The sequence below is a fragment of the Chanodichthys erythropterus genome, chromosome 9 (genome assembly GCF_024489055.1).
Source record: "Chanodichthys erythropterus isolate Z2021 chromosome 9, ASM2448905v1, whole genome shotgun sequence".
Classification (NCBI taxonomy): Eukaryota; Metazoa; Chordata; class Actinopteri; order Cypriniformes; family Xenocyprididae; genus Chanodichthys; species Chanodichthys erythropterus.
In genome coordinates, this window is record NC_090229.1 from 21,525,218 (window position 1) to 21,546,860 (window position 21,643).

Below are 21,643 nucleotides of genomic sequence, written 5' to 3' on the forward strand. Positions count from 1 at the left end.
TACAGGGGAAAAGGACCAGCTTGCTAGCATGCTGGTTACAGCTGGTTTATTGCTGGTCAGACTGATAGAAATGCTGACAAAAATGCTTGTCAACCAGCATGGACTTTTTGATGAAGCTGGTTGCCCTCTTGGTAAGAAGCCTGGTGTGGACATCAGTAAACCAGTATTCAAAGCACAACATGCTAGTAACCAGAAGTGCTTGTGAACAGATCATCATGACAAGCTTTTGCAACACTCATTCGGAAGGATGAGGTACATGGTGACAGAACATCACCAATATGGCTACAATGACAAAATTACATCACATTTAAATATTAGAACCATGTATCTTATTATGCTGATGTGAGTAGTCAGCTATTGGTGTTAACTTGTCAAGAAAGCAATGCAAATGAAGGAGGTCTTTAAATATTCAGGATTTGAAACTTCTAGTAGCTATTGTTCCGGAAGAAGGACATTTCTTTGCTGTGCTGCCTTACATAGGCAAAACATAGAAAGTTTGCCTACATTAATACTGAGAAACTTTCACATTGACAGCAGCCTAACCCCAAAAGAACCGTTTTTTTTTTTTTTTTTCCATTGGAGGACATCCTCAAATGTTTTGATAATGAGGTTTTTTCAGATTTATCTCACTTCTGGGGACAATGTTAGGTATGCTAAGTATAATAGCTAAGTATGTATACGCAAAGGGAAAGAAAGAGATATGAGATTCAGAAAATACTTGAAAACAAGGCGGGACAAACTGAAAGTCCCGCTCTTTCTTAGTTTGAAGGAGTGGCTAAAAACTTCCCTTACAACTGTAGATGCCAGCACATTTTTTGTCTTTCAAGCGCTCTCTCCTTTTCACTCCATCTGTCTGTGTTAGATGACACACTGAAGAACCATCTGGGAGTATCAAACCATAATTTTTCTCAGAAGATCTATTTGTCTACATTGAAGACTACTGATTAAAGTGTCAAAAAGGTAAGAAGTTTATCTCTCGAATATTCTCTCAACAGTATCAGTCCAAAATAACAGTTGTCATTCGGTTTCTTTACATAGATTTACTAGTTAATAATTAATCTGTTTCTTGATTAATTGTTAGCACCATTCATGAGATCTTCTATCAGCTACGTCAGAAGGAAGTAGGGACGCCATGTGGCACATGGCAGCTATAACTGAAAGCAGCAATAATTCATGACAAGCAGTTCAGAGAACAATCACACAATTGTCTGTAGGTTCACATGGATATTTACACTGTTTCTTCATTTGATCATAGAAGAATCACTGTATATTATGTATTTCACACATACTTGCCACTGTAGATATTAGTATGTGTATATCTAAACTCTTTCTACACTTTTTTAATATTTGAATATTCCTTAGTCATAATGACATGCATAGTTGATATGGATTATGAATTGGGATATTCATCACTTAACATTTTATACCTCATACTCAAACACAAACTACAGGTTCACATGAGTTTCACGTGCAATGTGTACAGGATGAGGTTGAAGTGATGAATGGAGTTTGGTTGAGTATTATACAATGCACTACATTTCCATTTTAGTTCCACTTTGTCATAAATGTGTTTAACAAGACGTAATGGTACTCTGTCGGTTATATCAGTGAATGTTGGCAGAAGCTTTCCAGAAGAGCCTGTTCTTGTGAGATATCACAGTGTGTATCTTGAGGTGGATCACTGATATTGTTCAACTGAATTTTTTAGAATATGACGTCTTAGGCAAGTGAATAAAAAGAACAATATATGACGTTTCCTCTCATATAAAAAGAACAGACTATTAGATGTTATAATGTAGTGTATTGACTCCTGTGTAAAACTTTATTTTAACCAACAAGGCACAGCAACAGTAGCATTCTGAGTGAGGGCCACATGTATATGACTGAGTCATATAAGCTAGTTCCGGTCTGATGCTAGTCTTTGTGTGAGAACATCCTGTTTGATGACGACAATCGTACAACATTTTTAATATTAATCTCTTTATTAGCTAAAAGTAAACACTTGTGACCAAATGGCCACATGTCTGCAAACACTGGCATAACACCTTGAGTATGTGAGTGAGAGAAATACTTCTTTCATACTCTGCCCTTCTTTTCTTTAATACTCCTTTAAAAATGTATACTTTTGTCCTTATATAAATTGAAAGTACATGAAGTCCAATGAAGCATTACTGAACACTAAATAAATGTGCTGTTTTCATGATTGGCATCCTAATCACTGTGATTATTATGCATATTTTCACTAATACATTCTTGTATGCTAATGCTGTTAAGTTCAAAATGTTCCCATTATGTTGAACTTTCTAGAATTTCAACAGTAGAATTTAAATTATTCCCACCAAACCAACACAATCTCATGGCAGTTCATAACTATTTTATTATGTTTTAGCGAATTGGTGTCTAATTCATATAAATCCATACAATCTCATTAGTATGTTTTCGTATGATATGCTTTCACCCCAGTGACTGGTATGTTTACCTTGATGCTTACTATTTATTATATTTATATATAATAAATATATTTTGCATCTGACATGGTTTATTTATGACTATTATAATAAAAAATAATAAGAGACAAATGTCTTTTATTAATCCATTTATGCTCAGAAATATTCACTTATGTGAATATTGTACAATATTAGTTTGCTTAATTTGTTTAGCAAATATTGTAGATATTTCCTTCATTTATTTTCACACCTAATTATGCCTGTTAAAATGTATTGTTGGAGCTTCTTATACTTGCACTGTTCATTCTATTGCTCTATCATATTTTATCTTTAATAACACAGTGAATATTAAGAGCTGCTCCAGTAGGGCTCAACACTAAGGATTTTTTCTACTGGCCCGGTTCGACCAGTGGTTCAATTTTCAGGTACAGAAATTGAATAAAGTAATCAAATGTAAAATAGCACTGCATAGTCTTCACTGTATAAATTTAATTTAATTACAAAAGTTATTTAGTCAGGAGCAGTGGATGATTTTCTCTTTGTTTTTTTTTTTTCTTTCTCAACTGTTTATGTTCACTTAAAGGGTTAGTTCACCCAAAAATGAAAATAAAGTCATTTATTACTCACCCTCATGTCGTTCTACACCCGTAAGACCTTCATTCATCTTCTGAACACAAATTAAGATAATGTTGATGAAATCCGATGGCTCAGAGAGGTCTCCATAGACAGCAAAGCCATTGAACCTCTCAAGATCCAGAAAGGTACAAAAGACGTATTTAAAACAGTTCATGTGAGTTCAGTGGTTCAATCTTAATATAAAGTGACGAGAAAACTTTTGTGCACCAAAAAAACACAATAACAACTTTTCAACGATATCTAGTGATAGCTGATTTCAAAACATTCGGATCGTGTGTCAAAATCATAGGTCAAAATGCCAAACTGCTGAAATCACCTGTCTTTGGCGCTCCGAATCACTGATTCGAAACAAAAGATTCGAAGCAGTGTTTTGAAATTGGCCATTACTAGATATCACTGAAAAGTTGTTATTTTGGGGCACAAAAAGTTTCTCGTCGCTTTATAATATTAAGATTGAACCACTGACCTCACATGAACTGTTTTGAGAACTGAATATGTTTTGAGTACCTTTCTAGATCTTGATAGGGTTCAGTGGCTTTGTTGTCTATAGAGGCCTCACTGAGCCATCGGATTTCATCAAAAATATCTTAATTTATGTTCTGAAGATGAACTTACGGGTGTACCAGCATAGGGCCAGGACATGAAGGAGAGTAATAAATGACACTATTTTCATTTTTGGGTGAACTAACCCTTTAAGACCTAACAGACTATGTTTCACAAGAATAGGTTACTCACCGATACAGACATTTTCACCTAATTTTGTGTGAATTTGTGTGTTCAAGTGCAAGAAGACGAGAAAGAGAACTCAATTTAGTAGGCCCATGCTGGGCGCACGCTTTGGATGTTAAAACCAGCATATGCTGGTAAGGTAGGTTTTGAAGCTGGTATGCTGGTTTGCGCCAGCATACCTAAGATGGTCCTAAGCTGGTCCAGGACCAGCATGGACCAGCATAGGACCAGCACTTGACCAGCATGGACCAGCACTTGACCAGCACTTGACCAGCATGGACCAGCATATGACCAGCACTTGACCAGCATGGACCAGCACTTGACCAGCATAGGACCAGCATGGACCAGCATGGACCAGCACTTGACCAGCATGGACCAGCATAGGACCAGCACCTGACCAGCATGGACCAGCATAGGACCAGCACTTGACCAGCATGGACCAGCACTTGACCAGCATGGACCAGCACTTGATCAGCATGGACCAGCACTTGACCAGCATGGACCAGCACTTGACCAGCATGGACCAGCACTTGATCAGCATAGGACCAGCACTTGATCAGCATGGACCAGCACTTGATCAGCATAGGACCAGCACTTGATCAGCATGGACCAGCACTTGACCAGCATGGAGCAGCACTTGATCAGCATAGGACCAGCACTTGATCAGCATAGGACCAGCACTTGACCAACATGGACCAGCACTTGATCAGCATGGACCAGCACTTGACCAGCATGGACCAGCACTTGATCAGCATAGGACCAGCACTTGATCAGCATAGGACCAGCACTTGATCAGCATGGACCAGCACTTGATCAGCATAGGACCAGCACTTGATCAGCATAGGACTAGCACTTGATCAGCATGGACCAGCACTTGACCAGCATGGAGCAGCACTTGACCAGCATGGAGCAGCACTTAATCAGCATGGACCAGCACTTGACCAGCATGGACCAGCACTTGATCAGCATGGACCAGCACTTGACCAGCATGGACCAGCACTTGACCAGCACTTGATCAGCATGGACCAGCACTTGACCAGCATGGACCAGCACTTGATCAGCAAGGACCAGCACTTGATCAGCATGGACCAGCACTTGACCAGCATGGACCAGCACTTGATCAGCATGGACCAGCTCTTGACCAGCATGGACCAGCACTTGATCAGCATGGACCAGCACTTGACCAGCATGGACCAGCACTTGACCAGCATTTGATCAGCATGGACCAGCACTTGATCAGCATGGACCAGCACTTGATCAGCATGGACCAGCACTTGACCAGCATGGACCAGCACTTGATCAGCATGGACCAGCACTTGACCAGCACTTGACCAGCATGGACCAGCACTTGACCAGCATGGACCAGCACTTGATCAGCATGGACCAGCACTTGACCAGCACTTGACCAGCATGGACCAGCATGGAGCAGCACTTAATCAGCATGGACCAGCACTTGACCAGCATGGACCAGCACTTGATCAGCATGGACCAGCACTTGACCAGCATGGACCAGCACTTGACCAGCACTTGATCAGCATGGACCCGCACTTGATCAGCATGGACCAGCACTTGATCAGCATGGACCAGCACTTGACCAGCATGGACCAGCACTTGATCAGCATGGACCAGCACTTGACCAGCATGGACCAGCACTTGATCAGCATGGACCAGCACTTGACCAGCATGGACCAGCACTTGACCAGCACTTGATCAGCATGGACCAGCACTTGATCAGCATGGACCAGCACTTGACCAGCATGGACCAGCACTTGATCAGCATGGACCAGCACTTGACCAGCATGGACCAGCACTTGACCAGCATGGACCAGCACTTGATCAGCATGGACCAGCACTTGACCAGCATGGACCAGCACTTGATCAGCATGGACCTGCACTTGACCAGCATGGACCAGCACTTGATCAGCATAGGACCAGCATGGACCAGCACTTGACCAGCATGGACCAGCACTTGACCAGCATAGGACCATCATGGACCAGCACTTGATCAGCATGGACCAGCACTTCACCAGCATGGACCAGCACTTGATCAGCATGGACCAGCACTTGACCAGCATGGACCAGCACTTGACCAGCATGGACCAGCACTTGATCAGCATGGACCAGCACTTGACCAGCATGGACCAGCACTTGATCAGCATAGGACCAGCATGGAGCAGCACTTGACCAGCATGGACCAGCACTTGACCAGCATAGGACCATCATGGACCAGCACTTGATCAGCATGGACCAGCACTTGACCAGCATGGACCAGCACTTGATCAGCATGGACCAGCACTTGACCAGCATGGACCAGCACTTGATCAGCATGGACCAGCATGGACCAGCACTTGACCAGCATGGACCAGCACTTGATCAGCATGGAGCAGCACTTGACCAGCATGGACCAGCACTTGACCAGCACTTGATCAGCATGGACCAGCACTTGACCAGCATGGACCAGCACTTGACCAGCATGGACCAGCACTTGATCAGCATAGGACCAGCACTTGATCAGCATGGACCAGCACTTGATCAGCATAGGACCAGCACTTGATCAGCATGGACCAGCACTTGACCAGCATGGAGCAGCACTTGATCAGCATAGGACCAGCACTTGATCAGCATAGGACCAGCACTTGACCAGCATGGACCAGCACTTGATCAGCATAGGACCAGCATGGACCAGCACTTGACCAGCATGGACCAGCACTTGACCAGCATAGGACCATCATGGACCAGCACTTGATCAGCATGGACCAGCACTTCACCAGCATGGACCAGCACTTGATCAGCATGGACCAGCACTTGACCAGCATGGACCAGCACTTGACCAGCATGGACCAGCACTTGATCAGCATGGACCAGCACTTGACCAGCATGGACCAGCACTTGATCAGCATAGGACCAGCATGGAGCAGCACTTGACCAGCATGGACCAGCACTTGACCAGCATAGGACCAGCATGGACCAGCACTTGATCAGCATGGACCAGCACTTGACCAGCATGGGCCAGCACTTGATCAGCATGGACCAGCACTTGACCAGCATGGACCAGCACTTGATCAGCATGGACCAGCATGGACCAGCACTTGACCAGCATGGACCAGCACTTGATCAGCATGGAGCAGCACTTGACCAGCATGGACCAGCACTTGACCAGCACTTGATCAGCATGGACCAGCACTTGACCAGCATGGACCAGCACTTGACCAGCATGGACCAGCACTTGATCAGCATAGGACCAGCACTTGATCAGCATGGACCAGCACTTGATCAGCATAGGACCAGCACTTGATCAGCATGGACCAGCACTTGACCAGCATGGAGCAGCACTTGATCAGCATAGGACCAGCACTTGATCAGCATAGGACCAGCACTTGACCAGCATGGACCAGCACTTGATCAGCATGGACCAGCACTTGATCAGCATGGACCAGCACTTGACCAGCATGGACCAGCACTTGATCAGCATAGGACCAGCACTTGATCAGCATAGGACCAGCACTTGATCAGCATGGACCAGCACTTGATCAGCATAGGACCAGCACTTGATCAGCATAGGACCAGCATGAACCAGCACTGGACAAGCTCCCTGTCTGTGCCACTGCACATTCAATGTTCGCTTTTCAGCTCGCGCTCAGTAGCTATAGGTGTGCTGCTTGAAAATTTGTTTAATATTCTACTAATTAGATACATTTAATTCATAGGCATCCTTTTCTGATATCCCCATTATGCTTTCTGTTTGCTCTGTTGTCACTGTACACGCTGCGTGGTATTTTTGCTAGCAAAACATTTCAATATGCAGTAACGGGCCAGATACTGGTATCGGTGCATCTCTAAAAGAATCCTTTGATTTAAGTCAAATTTCACATACTTTCTTTATAGTAAGACTAATTTAATCAGAAAATAATGTATTTATGTGAAGTTCCTAAACGTAATTTAGGGAGGAGCGAGCCCATCTAATCAACAGCCAGAGTATATAAGCAGCTGCTTACCTCTCTTCAGTCTCAGCTGTTTCAGCATCCCTCCACCTCCCCAAACTCCACCTTCATTTCAGGTACCTTGCCCTATGTAATCACATCCTATATTTATTCACTGGGGGGTGTATCAGAGCTCGAGTTGAAGATGCTTCATCGAGCCCCTCCTCAGCTAACAGCATGCCAAATTAGCTAACCTAATAGCCTAAAGATTATATGGGCAAACGAACTCGTTAAAAAAAAACATAAAATAAATTTTCCTGTGACCGGGTTTATAAAACAGCATAGGCCTATAGAAAACTATCAAAAAGAATCTCAAATTTTATTTGGGCAAATGATAAAAGAAGTGTTTTATCAAGTGTTTATAAGTGTTAAATCAACATAGTGTGCAATGCCAAATAGTGTTATTCCAGGTCTTACATGCAGGTAACCTTAAAAAAGCCCTGATCTCCTAATCTCATTACTTATGACAACACACACACACACACACACACACACACACACACATATGGTGTTTTTTCATGTTTTATATGGACTTCACATTGACATAATGATTTTTATACTGTACAAACTGTATATTCTATCACCTAACCCAACCCATAACCCATAAACACAAACCTCACAGAAAACATTATGCATTTTAACATTTTCCAAAAATAAAGAAAAGGAAAAAAAGAAGATATTTTAGCATGATTTAAGATGTGTTCCTCATGGGGATCAAAAACTGTCCCTACAAGGTCCCTACAAAAAAATACAGATTTTACTATCCTTTACCAGGACCACACACAAACACAATCCCCCAATGCCATCTTTATAACCCCTTACTCAACTTTACAAACCCCAGCCATATTAAACAATAAAACTTACATCATATGTACAAAACTATGAAATTCACTATTTTTAACCTGTACAAGAGTGTTAAGATAGCTAACTTGTGCCAGAGCGTCTTTAACACATGTCCACTTATCCTTCATCCCTCCACGCAGGAGTTAATCTCCTCCCCCTCCCCCACACAGGTGAGCTCTGAACATGTACGCACACATGCTGAACAGCTTCACTAAGGTAACACGGAAACAAACGAATGAATGAAGACCTCTGGACACTACATAGCTACACTTTTAGAGACTTTGACTTTTACAAGGTTTCTCTTCTTCTCACAGTGGTGAGTACTTCCTTAACAGCCTGTTTCTTTTGGAATAAAAGCATGTGTTTGAATAAGGGTGTGTAGGGAGGCTGATTCTGTTTCAATACAGATAAAGTCTTGCATCAGACAAGAGTCATGTGGTCAAGACTTGCCTCACAGGCTTAACTTCTCTTTCTTATTTCAAGCTTTATTTCACACCAGTTTATTTTGCCAGTAAGTAGATGGTTTGTTAAGAGTAACTACTGCATTAACATATTTTCCATAGACATATTTTTCATTATAACCAAACAGAAACAGACATTCAGAGATGGAACGCCGTTAAAGTGAACTTCACTTGAACATTATCTCTTGTTGTCTCGCTCTTACTTTAAACAATCACATAATATATTGTACAGTGTTGGTGGTCTTAAATGTGTAGTGTTTTAAAATGGCTCAAAATATTCACATGTTCGCATATTTTGGACAGTTTGACCACTAAACAATGAACAGCTGTGCTTGCCACGCTTTTGGCAGGGCAGGACTAAAACTATTCAGAGAATTGTCCATCAAAACCTAATAAAACACTGAATGGCTACAGACATTTTTCCTATTAAGGCAACTGCAAGTATCCTTTCATTCCGTATGGGAAAGACAGATTAAGGCTCAAGTATTTCCTGACCTACAAGTAACTGGTGCATTTTTCACAATGTTTCCTTGTCATGCTGAGAGCACAGAGAGTTCAAGCTTACGAAAGGTTGCATCAGTCTGGTTAAACTGGGTTTAAATGCTTAAAAGATGCCTTATGCTAGGATATACACATACAATTCTTGGTATTTATTATTTATAATCATAACATATGATGCGCTGCCTTATCTGTGGTGTCCATCATAATTTCAGACGACACACAGAGAGAGAAAAAAGTTTCACTAGCTTCATGCTTAATTACCCTTGTGAAAAATAAGTCTGAAGTGTACTTCAGTCATAAGATTTTTTATTTTATTTTTTTTAATGTACATGCAGATAATATACTATTAATTAAATAAAAGGCCACTTAAGTGCACTTAAAGAGATGTTTTTTTTAACAGTTTAATATTAGAGACCATAAGTAGGTAATTCGTAGGTTGATTTTCATAGTGGCTTTGCGACACTATGAAAATATTGCTCTGTTTAATTGAGACAAACAGGTCTGTTGAACATGGAGAAAGCTGTCTGTTAGCACAAGACCATCATGACTAATAAGACACAACAACAACAATGGCTCAAGAAATAGCAAGAATTTTGGGGGTGATGATATCCATTCACCAGACTAATGGCAATCAGGGGGTGTGTTCTGGAAACCTGTGTGAAAACAGTCATTAGCTGAATTAGCATTTATTTATTTTCATACACAGTTGACCTTTAATAAAACACTTTGGGAAGATCTGAACATATATTTAGTTTTTAGGTTGAGAATACCTTACTAATAGCCTTAACTTGCATGTAATTGCACCTCCCACATTTTCAAATTACAGTGTATTTTTACTTTTTTATGGTAATCAAGCTTTAAATATGACTAAAAACAGAGCTGCAGAATACTGCCCACAACGAAGGGGGGGAGGGGGGGGAATACGCACACAGTTCACAGCTGTTTTATATCAAGACTAATCTTTCCAGTAGGAGTCTTTCTAGCGGGCAGTTATTCTCTGATGAATGTTTTTACCATTACTTTTCCCCTGCCTCTGCTTCCACCTTGTGTATTTATGTGAAGATTATGCACCTGTTGCACATTATTAAGTGAAATGTAGCAAGTGATTGTCACTGATCTAACTGCTTTATTCAACGGCTTTCACACTGCACTTTTTTTCTATGAAGCATTCATGTTTTACAGTCATTTCAGTTCTCAATAAAATGATCATTAACCCCAGAATCCTTTTTTTCTGTGATTCTGATTGTGTTTACAGAGCTTGACATCACTGACAGCGTTCTTTGGAGAATTGTTAAGTGTTCTAGGAGCCTAAAATGGAGGTACAGAAAATGTCAAACGGTCACCATGATCTCAGCCGTGACAAAAGTACGGAGAGCGGGTACGTTTCAACACCAACACATTCATGAGGAACTATCTCGGAAATTTCCTTCAGAGATGTGCTCACATTCTTGACCAAATCATATTATGAAGTTTATGCTTTAAAAAGTATCACATTTGATATGGCATCAGAAGTTGCCATAGCCTAGAAGTTTAAAGCAGAGCTTTGTTTGAAAGTATAGTTCATAATCAACTTGTGAAGTGTTTAAAGCAGCGGTCTCAAAGTTAATAGTCTATCGTTAAATCACATCCTAGATCAATTTTCACTTTCTGCATGATGGTTTGGCTGTTAATGTTATCTGATTCTTACATATGCATATCAGTGGTTCTCAACCAGAGGGCCTCATAAAACCTCCGAAAACATTCTTACTGTCTAGAAAATATATATATATATATATATATATATATATACTTTTTTTTTTTTTTTTTTTAGACAGTGAGAATGTATATACACTACCAGTCAAAAGTTTGGAAACATTAATATTTTTAATTTAAAAATTTAATTTAATTTAAAATTATGGTTTTCTATTTTAATATGCTTTAAAATATAATTTATTTCTGTGATGCAAAGCTGAACTGTCAGCATCATTACTCCAGTCTTGATCCTTCAGAAATCATTGTAATATGCCGATTTATTATCAATGTTGGAAACAGTTGTGCTGCTTAATATTATTTTATAACCTGTGAAACCTTTTCAGGATTCTTTGTTGAATACAAAGTTAAAAAATTTTTGTAACAATATACACTACTATTCAAAAGTTTGGGGTCAGTAATTTTTTTCTTTCTTTTTTTTTGAAAGAAATGAATACTTTTATTCAGAACGGATGTGTTAAATTGATAAAAAGTGATAGTAAAGATTTCTATTGTTAGAAAAGGTTTATATTTTGAATAAATGCTGTTTTTTTAACCTTTTATTCATCAATGAATCCTGAAAAAAGTATCAAAGGTTCCAAAAAAATATTAAGCAACACAACTGTTTTCAACATTGATAATAACTGAGTATCAAATCAGCATATTAGAATGATTTCTGAAGGATCATGTAACACTGAAGACTGCAGTAATGATGCTGACAATTCAGCTTTGCATCATAGAAATAAATTATATTTTAAAGTATATTAAAATAGAATACCATAATTTTAAATTGTAATAATATTTCGCAATATTATTGTTTTTTCTGTATTTATTATGAAATAAATGCAGCCTTAATGAGCAGACTTTGTTCAAAAATATTAAACATAGTAATGTTTCCAAACTTTCATCCAGACTGATATTGTGTGTGTATATATATAACAATATTTCTTTTGCTTATATTTTACAGATTTGATGGCCTTGAAAACATAAAAGAGGGTGATATGTTCCTCCATGACAAGAGCAATGGACAGATACAAACTCAGTTTACAGATGTGAGTATCCACATTTTAGAATTTACTTCACACGAATGTATAAGCCTGAGTGAAACTGATTATAAGACTGATTAAAACACTCGCAAACACGGAAGCACCATACTACAGATAAGTATCTATAATGTGTAACAGTAGAAATCATATGCATAGTATTTCTACGTATTTCAGACTACTCCATCCTAATATTGTTTTAAGAGGTAATACATAGAAAAAGTGAAACTACCATTCAAGCTAAAGGAACCTGTTAGGTTTAACAGATACAGTTCATGACTGATAAATCATTCTACTTTTATTCCAGTTCGTAGGAAAGACTTCTTTCGGAATGTCAATTTTCAACCTCAGTAACGCTATTATGGGCAGTGGAATTCTGGGACTGGCTTACGCCATGGCCAACACCGGAATCATCCTTTTTGTGTAAGTCAAAATACACTTATGCATGCACATTTGTGTCAATTTGTGCTGTAATACATAAGAAAAATAAAGATTATTGATGGTATGATAGCAAAAATTAGTATTAGCATAATATGTCATAAAAAAAATTTGCTGTGTGTAAAACTCATTTGAAAGCCCTCTAACGTTAGTCTTTTACATGTCGAAAGTTACAAATGTAAACAGAACATTTCTAGAGAGGTGGAATAATGCCTCCCTTTGGCATTTGGATGCATTTTATTTTTAGCCCTGTAAAGCGCACCGTCTTGTGGTGGACTTCTGTTAGTATGCTGGAATCGCTGGAATGTGCGTGCTGCATATGCGTGTCTGCTTTTGGCCTAACTGAGCATTAAAGGGTTAGTTCACCCAAAAATGTCATTTATTACTTACCCTCATGCCGTTCCACACCCGTACCTTCGATCATCTTTAGAACACAAATTAAGATATTTTAGTTGAAATCCGATGGCTCTGTGAGGCCTTCAGGGAGCAATGATACTTCCTCTCTCAGGATCCATAAAGGTACTAAAACATATTTAAATCGGTTCATGTGAGTACAGTGGTTCAATATTAATATTATAAAGCGACGAGAATATTTTTGGAGCGCCAAAAAAAACTAAATAACAACTTATAGTGATGGCCGATTTCAAAACACTGCTTCAGAAAGATTCGGAGCACAAATGAATCAGTGTGTCGAATCTGCTGTTCGGAGCGCCAAAGTCACGTGATTTCAGCCGTTGGCAGTTTGACGCGCGATCTGAATCATGATTCGATACACTGATTCATTTGTGCTCCGAATGTTCCTGAAGCAGTGTTTTGAAATCGACCATCACTAAATAATTCGTTATTTTGTTTTTTGGCACACCAAAAATATTCTCGTTGCTTTATAATATTAATATTGAACCACTGAACCGATTTAAATAAGTTTTAGTACCTTTATGGATCTTGAGACAGGAAGTGTCATTGCTCCCTATGAAGACCTCACGGAGCCATCGGATTTGAACTAAAATATCTTAACTTGTGTTCTGAAGATTAATGAAGGTCTTACGGGTGTGGAACGTCATGAGGGTGAGTAATAAATGACAGAATTTTCATTTTTGGGTGAACTAACCCTTTAAGGCTTCTTTGTGTCCATCTACATTAAACTGTAGATAGGCTACAGTACACACCATACACCAGTGTTGCTCTGTCACATGTGCCAGCCACATCCACCCTTACACAGTCAACACAGTCAAATATGTGCATGTTTTTCTTCCCTGAAGTATTGTGTAACATAAAGGGAAGAGTCCCTGGTAAATTCATTCTTTCATTTACATTTCTACCCACTACCAGTTCTTTACTGATCCAGTGTTTAAATAAGTAAAGTACACTCAGTTCTGAAAGCAAACATGCTACAAAAACAGCTAAATCCATTGATAGGACATGCGATTGCTAATCCTTGTGAATGAGCGGGTTTTATTTGTGTAGGGAGCTTTAACGCCGCTCTGAGTCTATAATGTGACACGCACACATGTACTATGCTCACAGATCAGACCTGTGAGGGTTATAAATAGTCTGCTGTAATCAAATCAAAGCCTGTCTGTCTGTCTGTCCAGGCTTTTAAAGCAGCTTGTTATATAAAAACAGTTTGCTAGTAGGTTCAAACTGCTAAAAGAAAAACACTCCTTCCAGTCATAACATTCAGCAATATTAAATTACCTTGAGACACACTAGGGGGAAGTGTTAACTCATAGAAAGCACCATTGTTTATTTTCCATACCTTTATCACAGAGAGGTTTTTGTGGGTTGTACTACTAAGAAAAACACGCTTGAGTTTGTCTAGTGCGTCATTAATGAGATTCGCGGTTAGATGACTTGACTACTGACGGTAATATCCCTAATGAAACTGCAGTTTGCGCCACCTAATCATGGTTAAATTAGCACCTCTAAAAAGTCAGAAGACAGATTGATGAGTCTGATTTTCCTCAATGGAACATAAAAAAAAGATAGTTTAAAATTGTTTCAGTCTATACAATGAAAGTCATTGGGTTTCAATGTTGTTTTGAACCCCAGTGACATTTATTGGATAGGCAAAAACATTCTTCAAAATATCTTCTTTTGTGCTCCACATGAGGGTGAGTAAATGATCACAGAAATTTCTTTTTGCTGTTGTCGTTTATAGTTTCATCGTTTGTGTTACTTGTTTTCAGAATCCTGTTGATATCCATCGCTGTTCTCTCTTCCTACTCCATCCACCTACTTCTGAGGAGTGCTGAAGTAGTTGGTGAGAAACATCTTCTCTTTCCTGTCTTCAAAGTCAATCCTGATAACATGAAAAAACATTTAAACTTTTTTCTGAACCTTCCGTTACTTTTGTTTGTGTGTTTAGGGATTCGTGCATATGAACAGCTTGGGAACCATGCATTTGGTACACCTGGGAAAATCTTAGCAGCGTGTGTTATAACAGTGCACAACATTGGAGGTAAAATTAAATGCATTATTACTTTCAGTAGTTATACTCATCACAGCTGATCCAAATCCAAATCAGTGATAACCGCATAAAGTAATATACAGTATGAGCAGACACTACAACACTAAGTGTGTTCTTCCTTTGATTCAACAGCAATGTCCTCTTACCTGTTCATTGTGAAGATAGAGTTACCTCGTATTATTGAGGGTCTTTTTGAACTGCCAGATAACTACCCGTGAGTACCAGAACAGGCTGATGTGCCAGATACAGTGGGGTTCAAATATGAAACCATTCTAAAAATCTAAAACAAACTTGTAAAAAACAAAGTAGTAGGGTTCTGAAAAAGATAAAACAAAGAAATGTTTTGCTCTATATATTCTGTACTACTTCTAAGTCACCAATCAAAAAAGCAAATTTGTGACTTTTGAACCCCAATGTATTTCCTTTTCCTTTTTTGTACATGGTTGAAACACAAATTTCCACTCTGACTGCTTTTTATAGTCATTTTATCACTCCATTTAGCATGGCATGTTGTGCAAAACACCTTTGTTCTCTTTGTCAGTGCATGGTTCGTTGATGGAAGGTATCTCATCATTATCGTTAGTGTCGGAGTCATTCTTCCCCTGGCATTTATGAAACGAATAGGTACATTCCCACCACATTTCCCTTCATTCCTTCATTTTGTTTTCTCCTTCTATTATTTAATTTTATTTCATAATAATTATAATCTCAAACAAACATTTAGACACTTGCATCTATGTTGAATGTCTTAAATGAGGACATTTTAAATTCCCCAAGGCAAATCATTTCACTTACTTAAAGGTGGTCACATGAAATCGCCACACTGACCAACAGAAAACTGCTTGGTTTAAAAGTGAGCTTTGTATGAGCTAGTGGCTGTGCATTTTGTTTAAATTTTGCTAATGTGACCACACTTTTATAATGTATTAATATATTTTATCAGTACATGCCTTGGAACCCAATCAAACCCATGGCCTTGATTTTACTATTGCCATGTGTGATCAGCTGAGCTTAAAATATTGGTATCTAAAATATGTATCTGCATTTATCATGTATTTATGCTTTTATTTTAGGGTATCTTGGCTACACCAGTGGCTTCTCCCTCAGCTGCATGGTCTTCTTTCTCATATCTGTAAGTCAACTCTTCATCGACCTACAGTACATATAAAGACAACAGCAGGGTTGCCAGGTCTACGAAACTAGCCCCGAAAACAGTCCAAAACTATCCCAGTGACCCTTTTCCAAATATCAAAACTCAAAACATGCCACTCCCATACATAAGATACATATTTTACAGTCATTGTTGTGTGTTGTACACAATGTCAGCTTTAAAATAATATATACTGTAGTAGTAATCATTATAACCCCCCTCCCTAGCAAAACTAATTTTGGTAACACATTTCAGTCAGTACAACTTCTGCTATATATCAAACCTTTCAACCACTGAAAATCAATGAAAATCACTGTAGCAGTTTAAAAGTAGCCCAATTCTATAAGAAAATCCATTGATATGGCATGATGTGTCATTGTGGCAGATGAATGCATCTCTCTCCATTGTGTCTTATTAGGTCATCTATAAGAAGTTTGTCACAGGGTGTCCTGTTGAACACAGCTCTAATGGCACTTTTTTCAATGAAAGCATATACAACTCCAGCGCTGACAGATGTGAAGCTAAACTTATAACTGCCAACCCACAGGTGAGAGATATCAACTGCAAATCTTATTATTGGGTTCAATTTAAACCAAGTGAATTAATCAGTTCATTTTATGTTTTATTTTAATCACAGACTGCTTTTACCATTCCCATTATGGCGTTTGCTTTTGTGTGTCACCCTGAAGTGTTGCCCATTTACACAGAACTCAAAAAGTAAGACTGAAATTGCAGTTGTGTTCATTCACATTGGCTTTAAAAAATGATTTTTATTTATTAATTGCATCTTTGTCTCTTTGTTATTTCAGTCCAAGCAAGAAACGCATGCAAAACGTTGCTAATATCTCTATTTTGGCCATGTTTGTCATGTACCTGTTGACTGCCATCTTTGGCTATCTCACCTTCTATGGTAAGAGAAACTTAATAAAAAACATGCCAGTTACAAAATACCATATATCATCAAAGTACCAAGGTTTGTGATATTTAAAACTGGTATGTATCTACATATGTTTAGCAAATGTGCAGTCAGAGCTTCTGGAGATGTACAGTAAAAAAGACACTCTGATGCTGTGTGTTCGGCTGGCCGTGCTGGTGGCAGTGACACTGACCGTTCCCGTGGTCCTTTTCCCGGTACATCCATTTTCCTGGTTTTCTTGGCTCATTAGTTATTGCTTGCATATAATTCCTCATCATCTTACTGGTTGAATATTGACAGCACTTTGTTGTCTTTCTCTAGATCCGCCGTGCCGTCTTGCAGCTTCTGTTCGCCAATGAGCCTTTCAGCTGGATGCGTCACATCTTAATCGCCGTGTGCCTCCTTTTTGCCGTCAATCTGCTCGTTGTCTTCGTGCCCAACATTCGTGACATCTTCGGCTTCGTTGGTAAGTCAGATTTCCCGTGTAGAGGATTTTAACGGTCACATTAATACGCAGAATTCCACTAATCCTTTTTCTTTTAGGTGCCACATCTGCTCCCAGCCTAATTTTCATTCTGCCTGGAATATTCTATATTTACATCGTCCCAAACGAACAGGAGCCATTGAAATCTCGGCCAAAGATCCAGGTGAGAATCAGACAGAAAGTTACTTCACTCTCACAGATCTATGGCTTCTTTTTTCTCACTTCCATTTATGTTTTCCAGGCGATGGTGTTTGTGACACTGGGTTTCATCTTCATGTTTATGAGTATTACGTTCATCACAGTAGAGTGGGTCACTGGAAAGAAGTCGATGGGTGCCCACTGACAGAGCTGAGCGAATAACAGGATTCCAGAACCTAAAGACCAAACACAGAAAACACAGTCCTGAACCTGCAACCTCTGACCCAGGTTCAGTTTCATTTAGCTTGACGAATATCAAATTAGATAACTCCTTAATTTCAATAAGTCCAAAACAAAATGGCTTTCAAGAAGGCCAATTACCAAAATCCAGGAAGAAGAGGAAAAAAAGGCTTGGTAACAGATGTCCTTGACATGCTATGGCCATGATGCTCTAATAACTTTAATAATAATTTTAATTGAAAGTCTTTTTTACAGGCAAAGGTATTGCTGTTATGATTGACAGATGGAACTTCTTAAATTACACGAAATGGATGGAAAAACTGTGAAACTATGATGAGAATTCACTCATCTTTACTGCCAAAGTTGTAAACATGCAGTTTGAAGTCTACCTCCTACTAAACAGAGCAATTTTCCAGTGACAGAGAAAGTTTGTTTTTTATTTTGTTCAGTGCATATTTTGGGGTCCTTTCAGTAGTGAAAGTGTTTGTCTGTTTTATTACATATTATATTATCAGCATAACATTTTAAGTGAAAAATCTGATGGTCCTAAATCTATCTTAAAAGTCCACTATGTAACTTTTGGTCATCTAGCAGTTAACTGCAAGCATTTTGTGGAAGAACATTGTATTGGTTGTGCTCATAAAGCATTCACTACTAAGCTTAAGAGATATAACCAGTTTAGATGGAAAGGATCTCAAGCTGACCAACCAAAGACGTTACTGGAGCTATACCCATTAATAGACACCGTACTTCCTTTAAGATAAATTCCAGCACAGCGTTACAACAGTCATAATGAAATGACCCTTCACAATAGATTATGCTTTACAATGAACTCTGTGGCAATTTATCTGTTCAATAAAATACTTTTCTCACCTGTTCAGTAATAAAAACACCATCGCCACATCGCTTTTATAACATTTCAAATGCCTCAGTTCTCGCCATCTCCGAAAAGCAAAGACAATGTTGATTCTTGTTTTATTACGAGCTGTATCACGTTCTCTTTTTGCCAGCAGACTCTCCTCCATTGGGCATTTTTTTAAACGTGTGTTTAAACTCCCGGGAGATTCGAGATTTAGCGTGTTCCATGTTAACCTTTCTTGCTCACTTTGAGAACTAACCTATGCCACTCCCACACCATACGTGCATTAAAAGAATTGTATGCAATTTCCCACAAAAACCATTCTGTCAGGTCTAAAATATAAACACTTATAAAAGCTTAACAGTGAATCAGGGTAAGACAAGGATTGAAGATGAATTGACTCATTATTTCAATTTTGTTAATTTTGAACAAAAAAGTTACATAGTGTACCTATAAGGTTATCATAATCATTATTATGATATATTTTTTTTCTTTTATTTATTTATTTTAATTTCCAGTTTTGATTTTGAATCAGAGATATTCAATATGGTCTCAGACCTTTGGAACCCATTGTATGTGAATCTCAGTTAACTTTGTGATGAATGATAGAGAGTCAGTTTGTAACATTATTTAAATAGAAAATGTGTACAGTTTTGTGATGAATTTCAGCATTGACAAAGAACAATGCTTGAATGTGAGAGGAAGATCCTTAAGTAAATGTATCATGTGTATTGGTACATTTTGTCTTGTTACACCTATCAAACCATCTACAGTACGAGATGTCTTACAGTATACCAACAGTGTTAAAAGACAGCAATTCTTTTCTCTGTTATAGAGAGGTGAAGGAATACTAATTATTTTGTAGTATTCAAGAAACGCAGAACACCGTTTTGTCATTTTTCATGTTGTGTGTCATTTTGCTTGTTGTATAATCAAAAAAAAAAAAATCTTGAAAACGAGCATACTTTTAACAAACTGGATTTCTGTGTGGGTTACATGGTGACATGTTGTTACAGTGACAAAAAATCCACTCCAGAAATGGACCGAACATTGATAAATGCTGTTTATCACTTCATATGACAAGTCACTACAGAATAACAGAGCATTGATGGGGCTGTAACAGCATTCATTATCCAGAAGAATACTGAAATGTTTCTGTGATCAAACTATAACACGCCCATCTCTCCATCTGTGAGTTTATATGGACCAGAACCAAAATTGTTTCATTTTGGACATCATCAATCATTAATGTCAATGTGTGCTTGTTTTGTATAGTTTTATGTACATATTATGTGTGATATGTTGAAATGGAAGAAACTTTATATTAGTTATTTTACATCTGTGTACATATTCTACAGTCTTTTTTTTATGCTCAGACTGGACTTGAATGCCGAGATAAAATGAAACATGTAATACACAAAGAATCAAAAAATAGTGGGAAGCTAAAAATATTTAACTTAAATTTGATTAATTCACATTTTCTCATGATTTTTTTTTTTTCAAAGTGCCTGACAACAAATGAAATGAAAACAATTCAACATTCCACAATTAATGTTCAGAAGTACATGTATTTATTGTTGAACACATTGCTCTCAGGCTATCTTGAATAAAGTCAAATGATTGTTAAATGTTTAAAAGATGACTGGTTTTATTATATAAAGCTATTATACACTAACAATTCAACAAATATATGTTTTTGTATTTAAGCAACATCATAGACAACATCACCTGAAGGCCAGGATTTCCTAATATCAGCCATCATTAGAACAGAAAACATTTTACACGTGGGGAAAATTGATTGCTTGGTCAAGAATTCATGAAGGCCCAGACTTTAAAGCTCTCGATTCTACGTTATACTAGCTCTTATGAAAATACTGAAAGTACTATAGTTCTGTACTATAATGACTGGCCTATTGAAAATTGCTTGTAAATCGCTTGTTATGCTATATTATCACCAAATATTAGATTCAATTATTTTGTCAGTTTGTTTTCTTTGAATTAGGACAGGTTTTGTATTTCTTTTTGGAACCGATTGATCTGACCTTATGCACCTCAGTTTTTGAGGGGGAAAAAGGCATTATTTGTGGAGAATTTTGTCAATATTCAACAAAATATGGAAAAAATATGCACTGTTTATCACACTAATAATGTTTAACCAGGAAGTTTGTTTTAAAATGCTTTTGTACAAAATGAAACAAAGTCACACTTGTGGTGTACATGGTCCAGACTAGAAGCCTCATTATGCTATATATTATTATCAAATATTGTATTCAATCTTTTTGTCAACTTGTTTCCTTTCAATTAGTACCGGTTTTGTATTTATTTTTGAAACTGATTGACTGTGGTTGGGGGTGATGGTGATTTCCCTGTAATATGTATGTGTGTGTGCTTGTTTATATGCTTTATGTGGACACAAATTTGTATAATGACATGGTTATAACACTGGTATTTCAACATAAACATGGTTTATGAGGACATATTCTGAGTCCTTCTAATTAAATGGCTTTAAAAAACATCTTAAACAATGTTTTATTAAAAATGTAAAAATGCAGAGGTTTCTGTTAGGGTTAGTAGAGGGACAGA

The 21,643-nt window shown here is 38.2% G+C and overlaps 1 protein-coding gene across 1 annotated transcript; it reads left to right on the top strand.

Annotated features, from left to right (window-relative positions):
- Positions 1-799: 799 nt before the first annotated feature.
- On the top strand, positions 800-21,555 carry slc38a5a (solute carrier family 38 member 5a). Its single transcript, XM_067395010.1, has 16 exons — positions 800-960; positions 10,853-10,975; positions 12,293-12,377; positions 12,676-12,791; positions 14,993-15,066; positions 15,172-15,264; positions 15,406-15,487; positions 15,815-15,897; positions 16,347-16,405; positions 16,842-16,970; positions 17,061-17,140; positions 17,233-17,333; positions 17,439-17,554; positions 17,661-17,805; positions 17,883-17,986; positions 18,065-21,555. Exons 2-16 carry the CDS (start codon positions 10,911-10,913, stop codon positions 18,164-18,166), a joined length of 1,434 nt encoding a protein of 477 aa, XP_067251111.1. The 5' UTR covers positions 800-960; positions 10,853-10,910; the 3' UTR covers positions 18,167-21,555.
- The last annotated feature ends 88 nt before the right edge of the window (positions 21,556-21,643 follow it).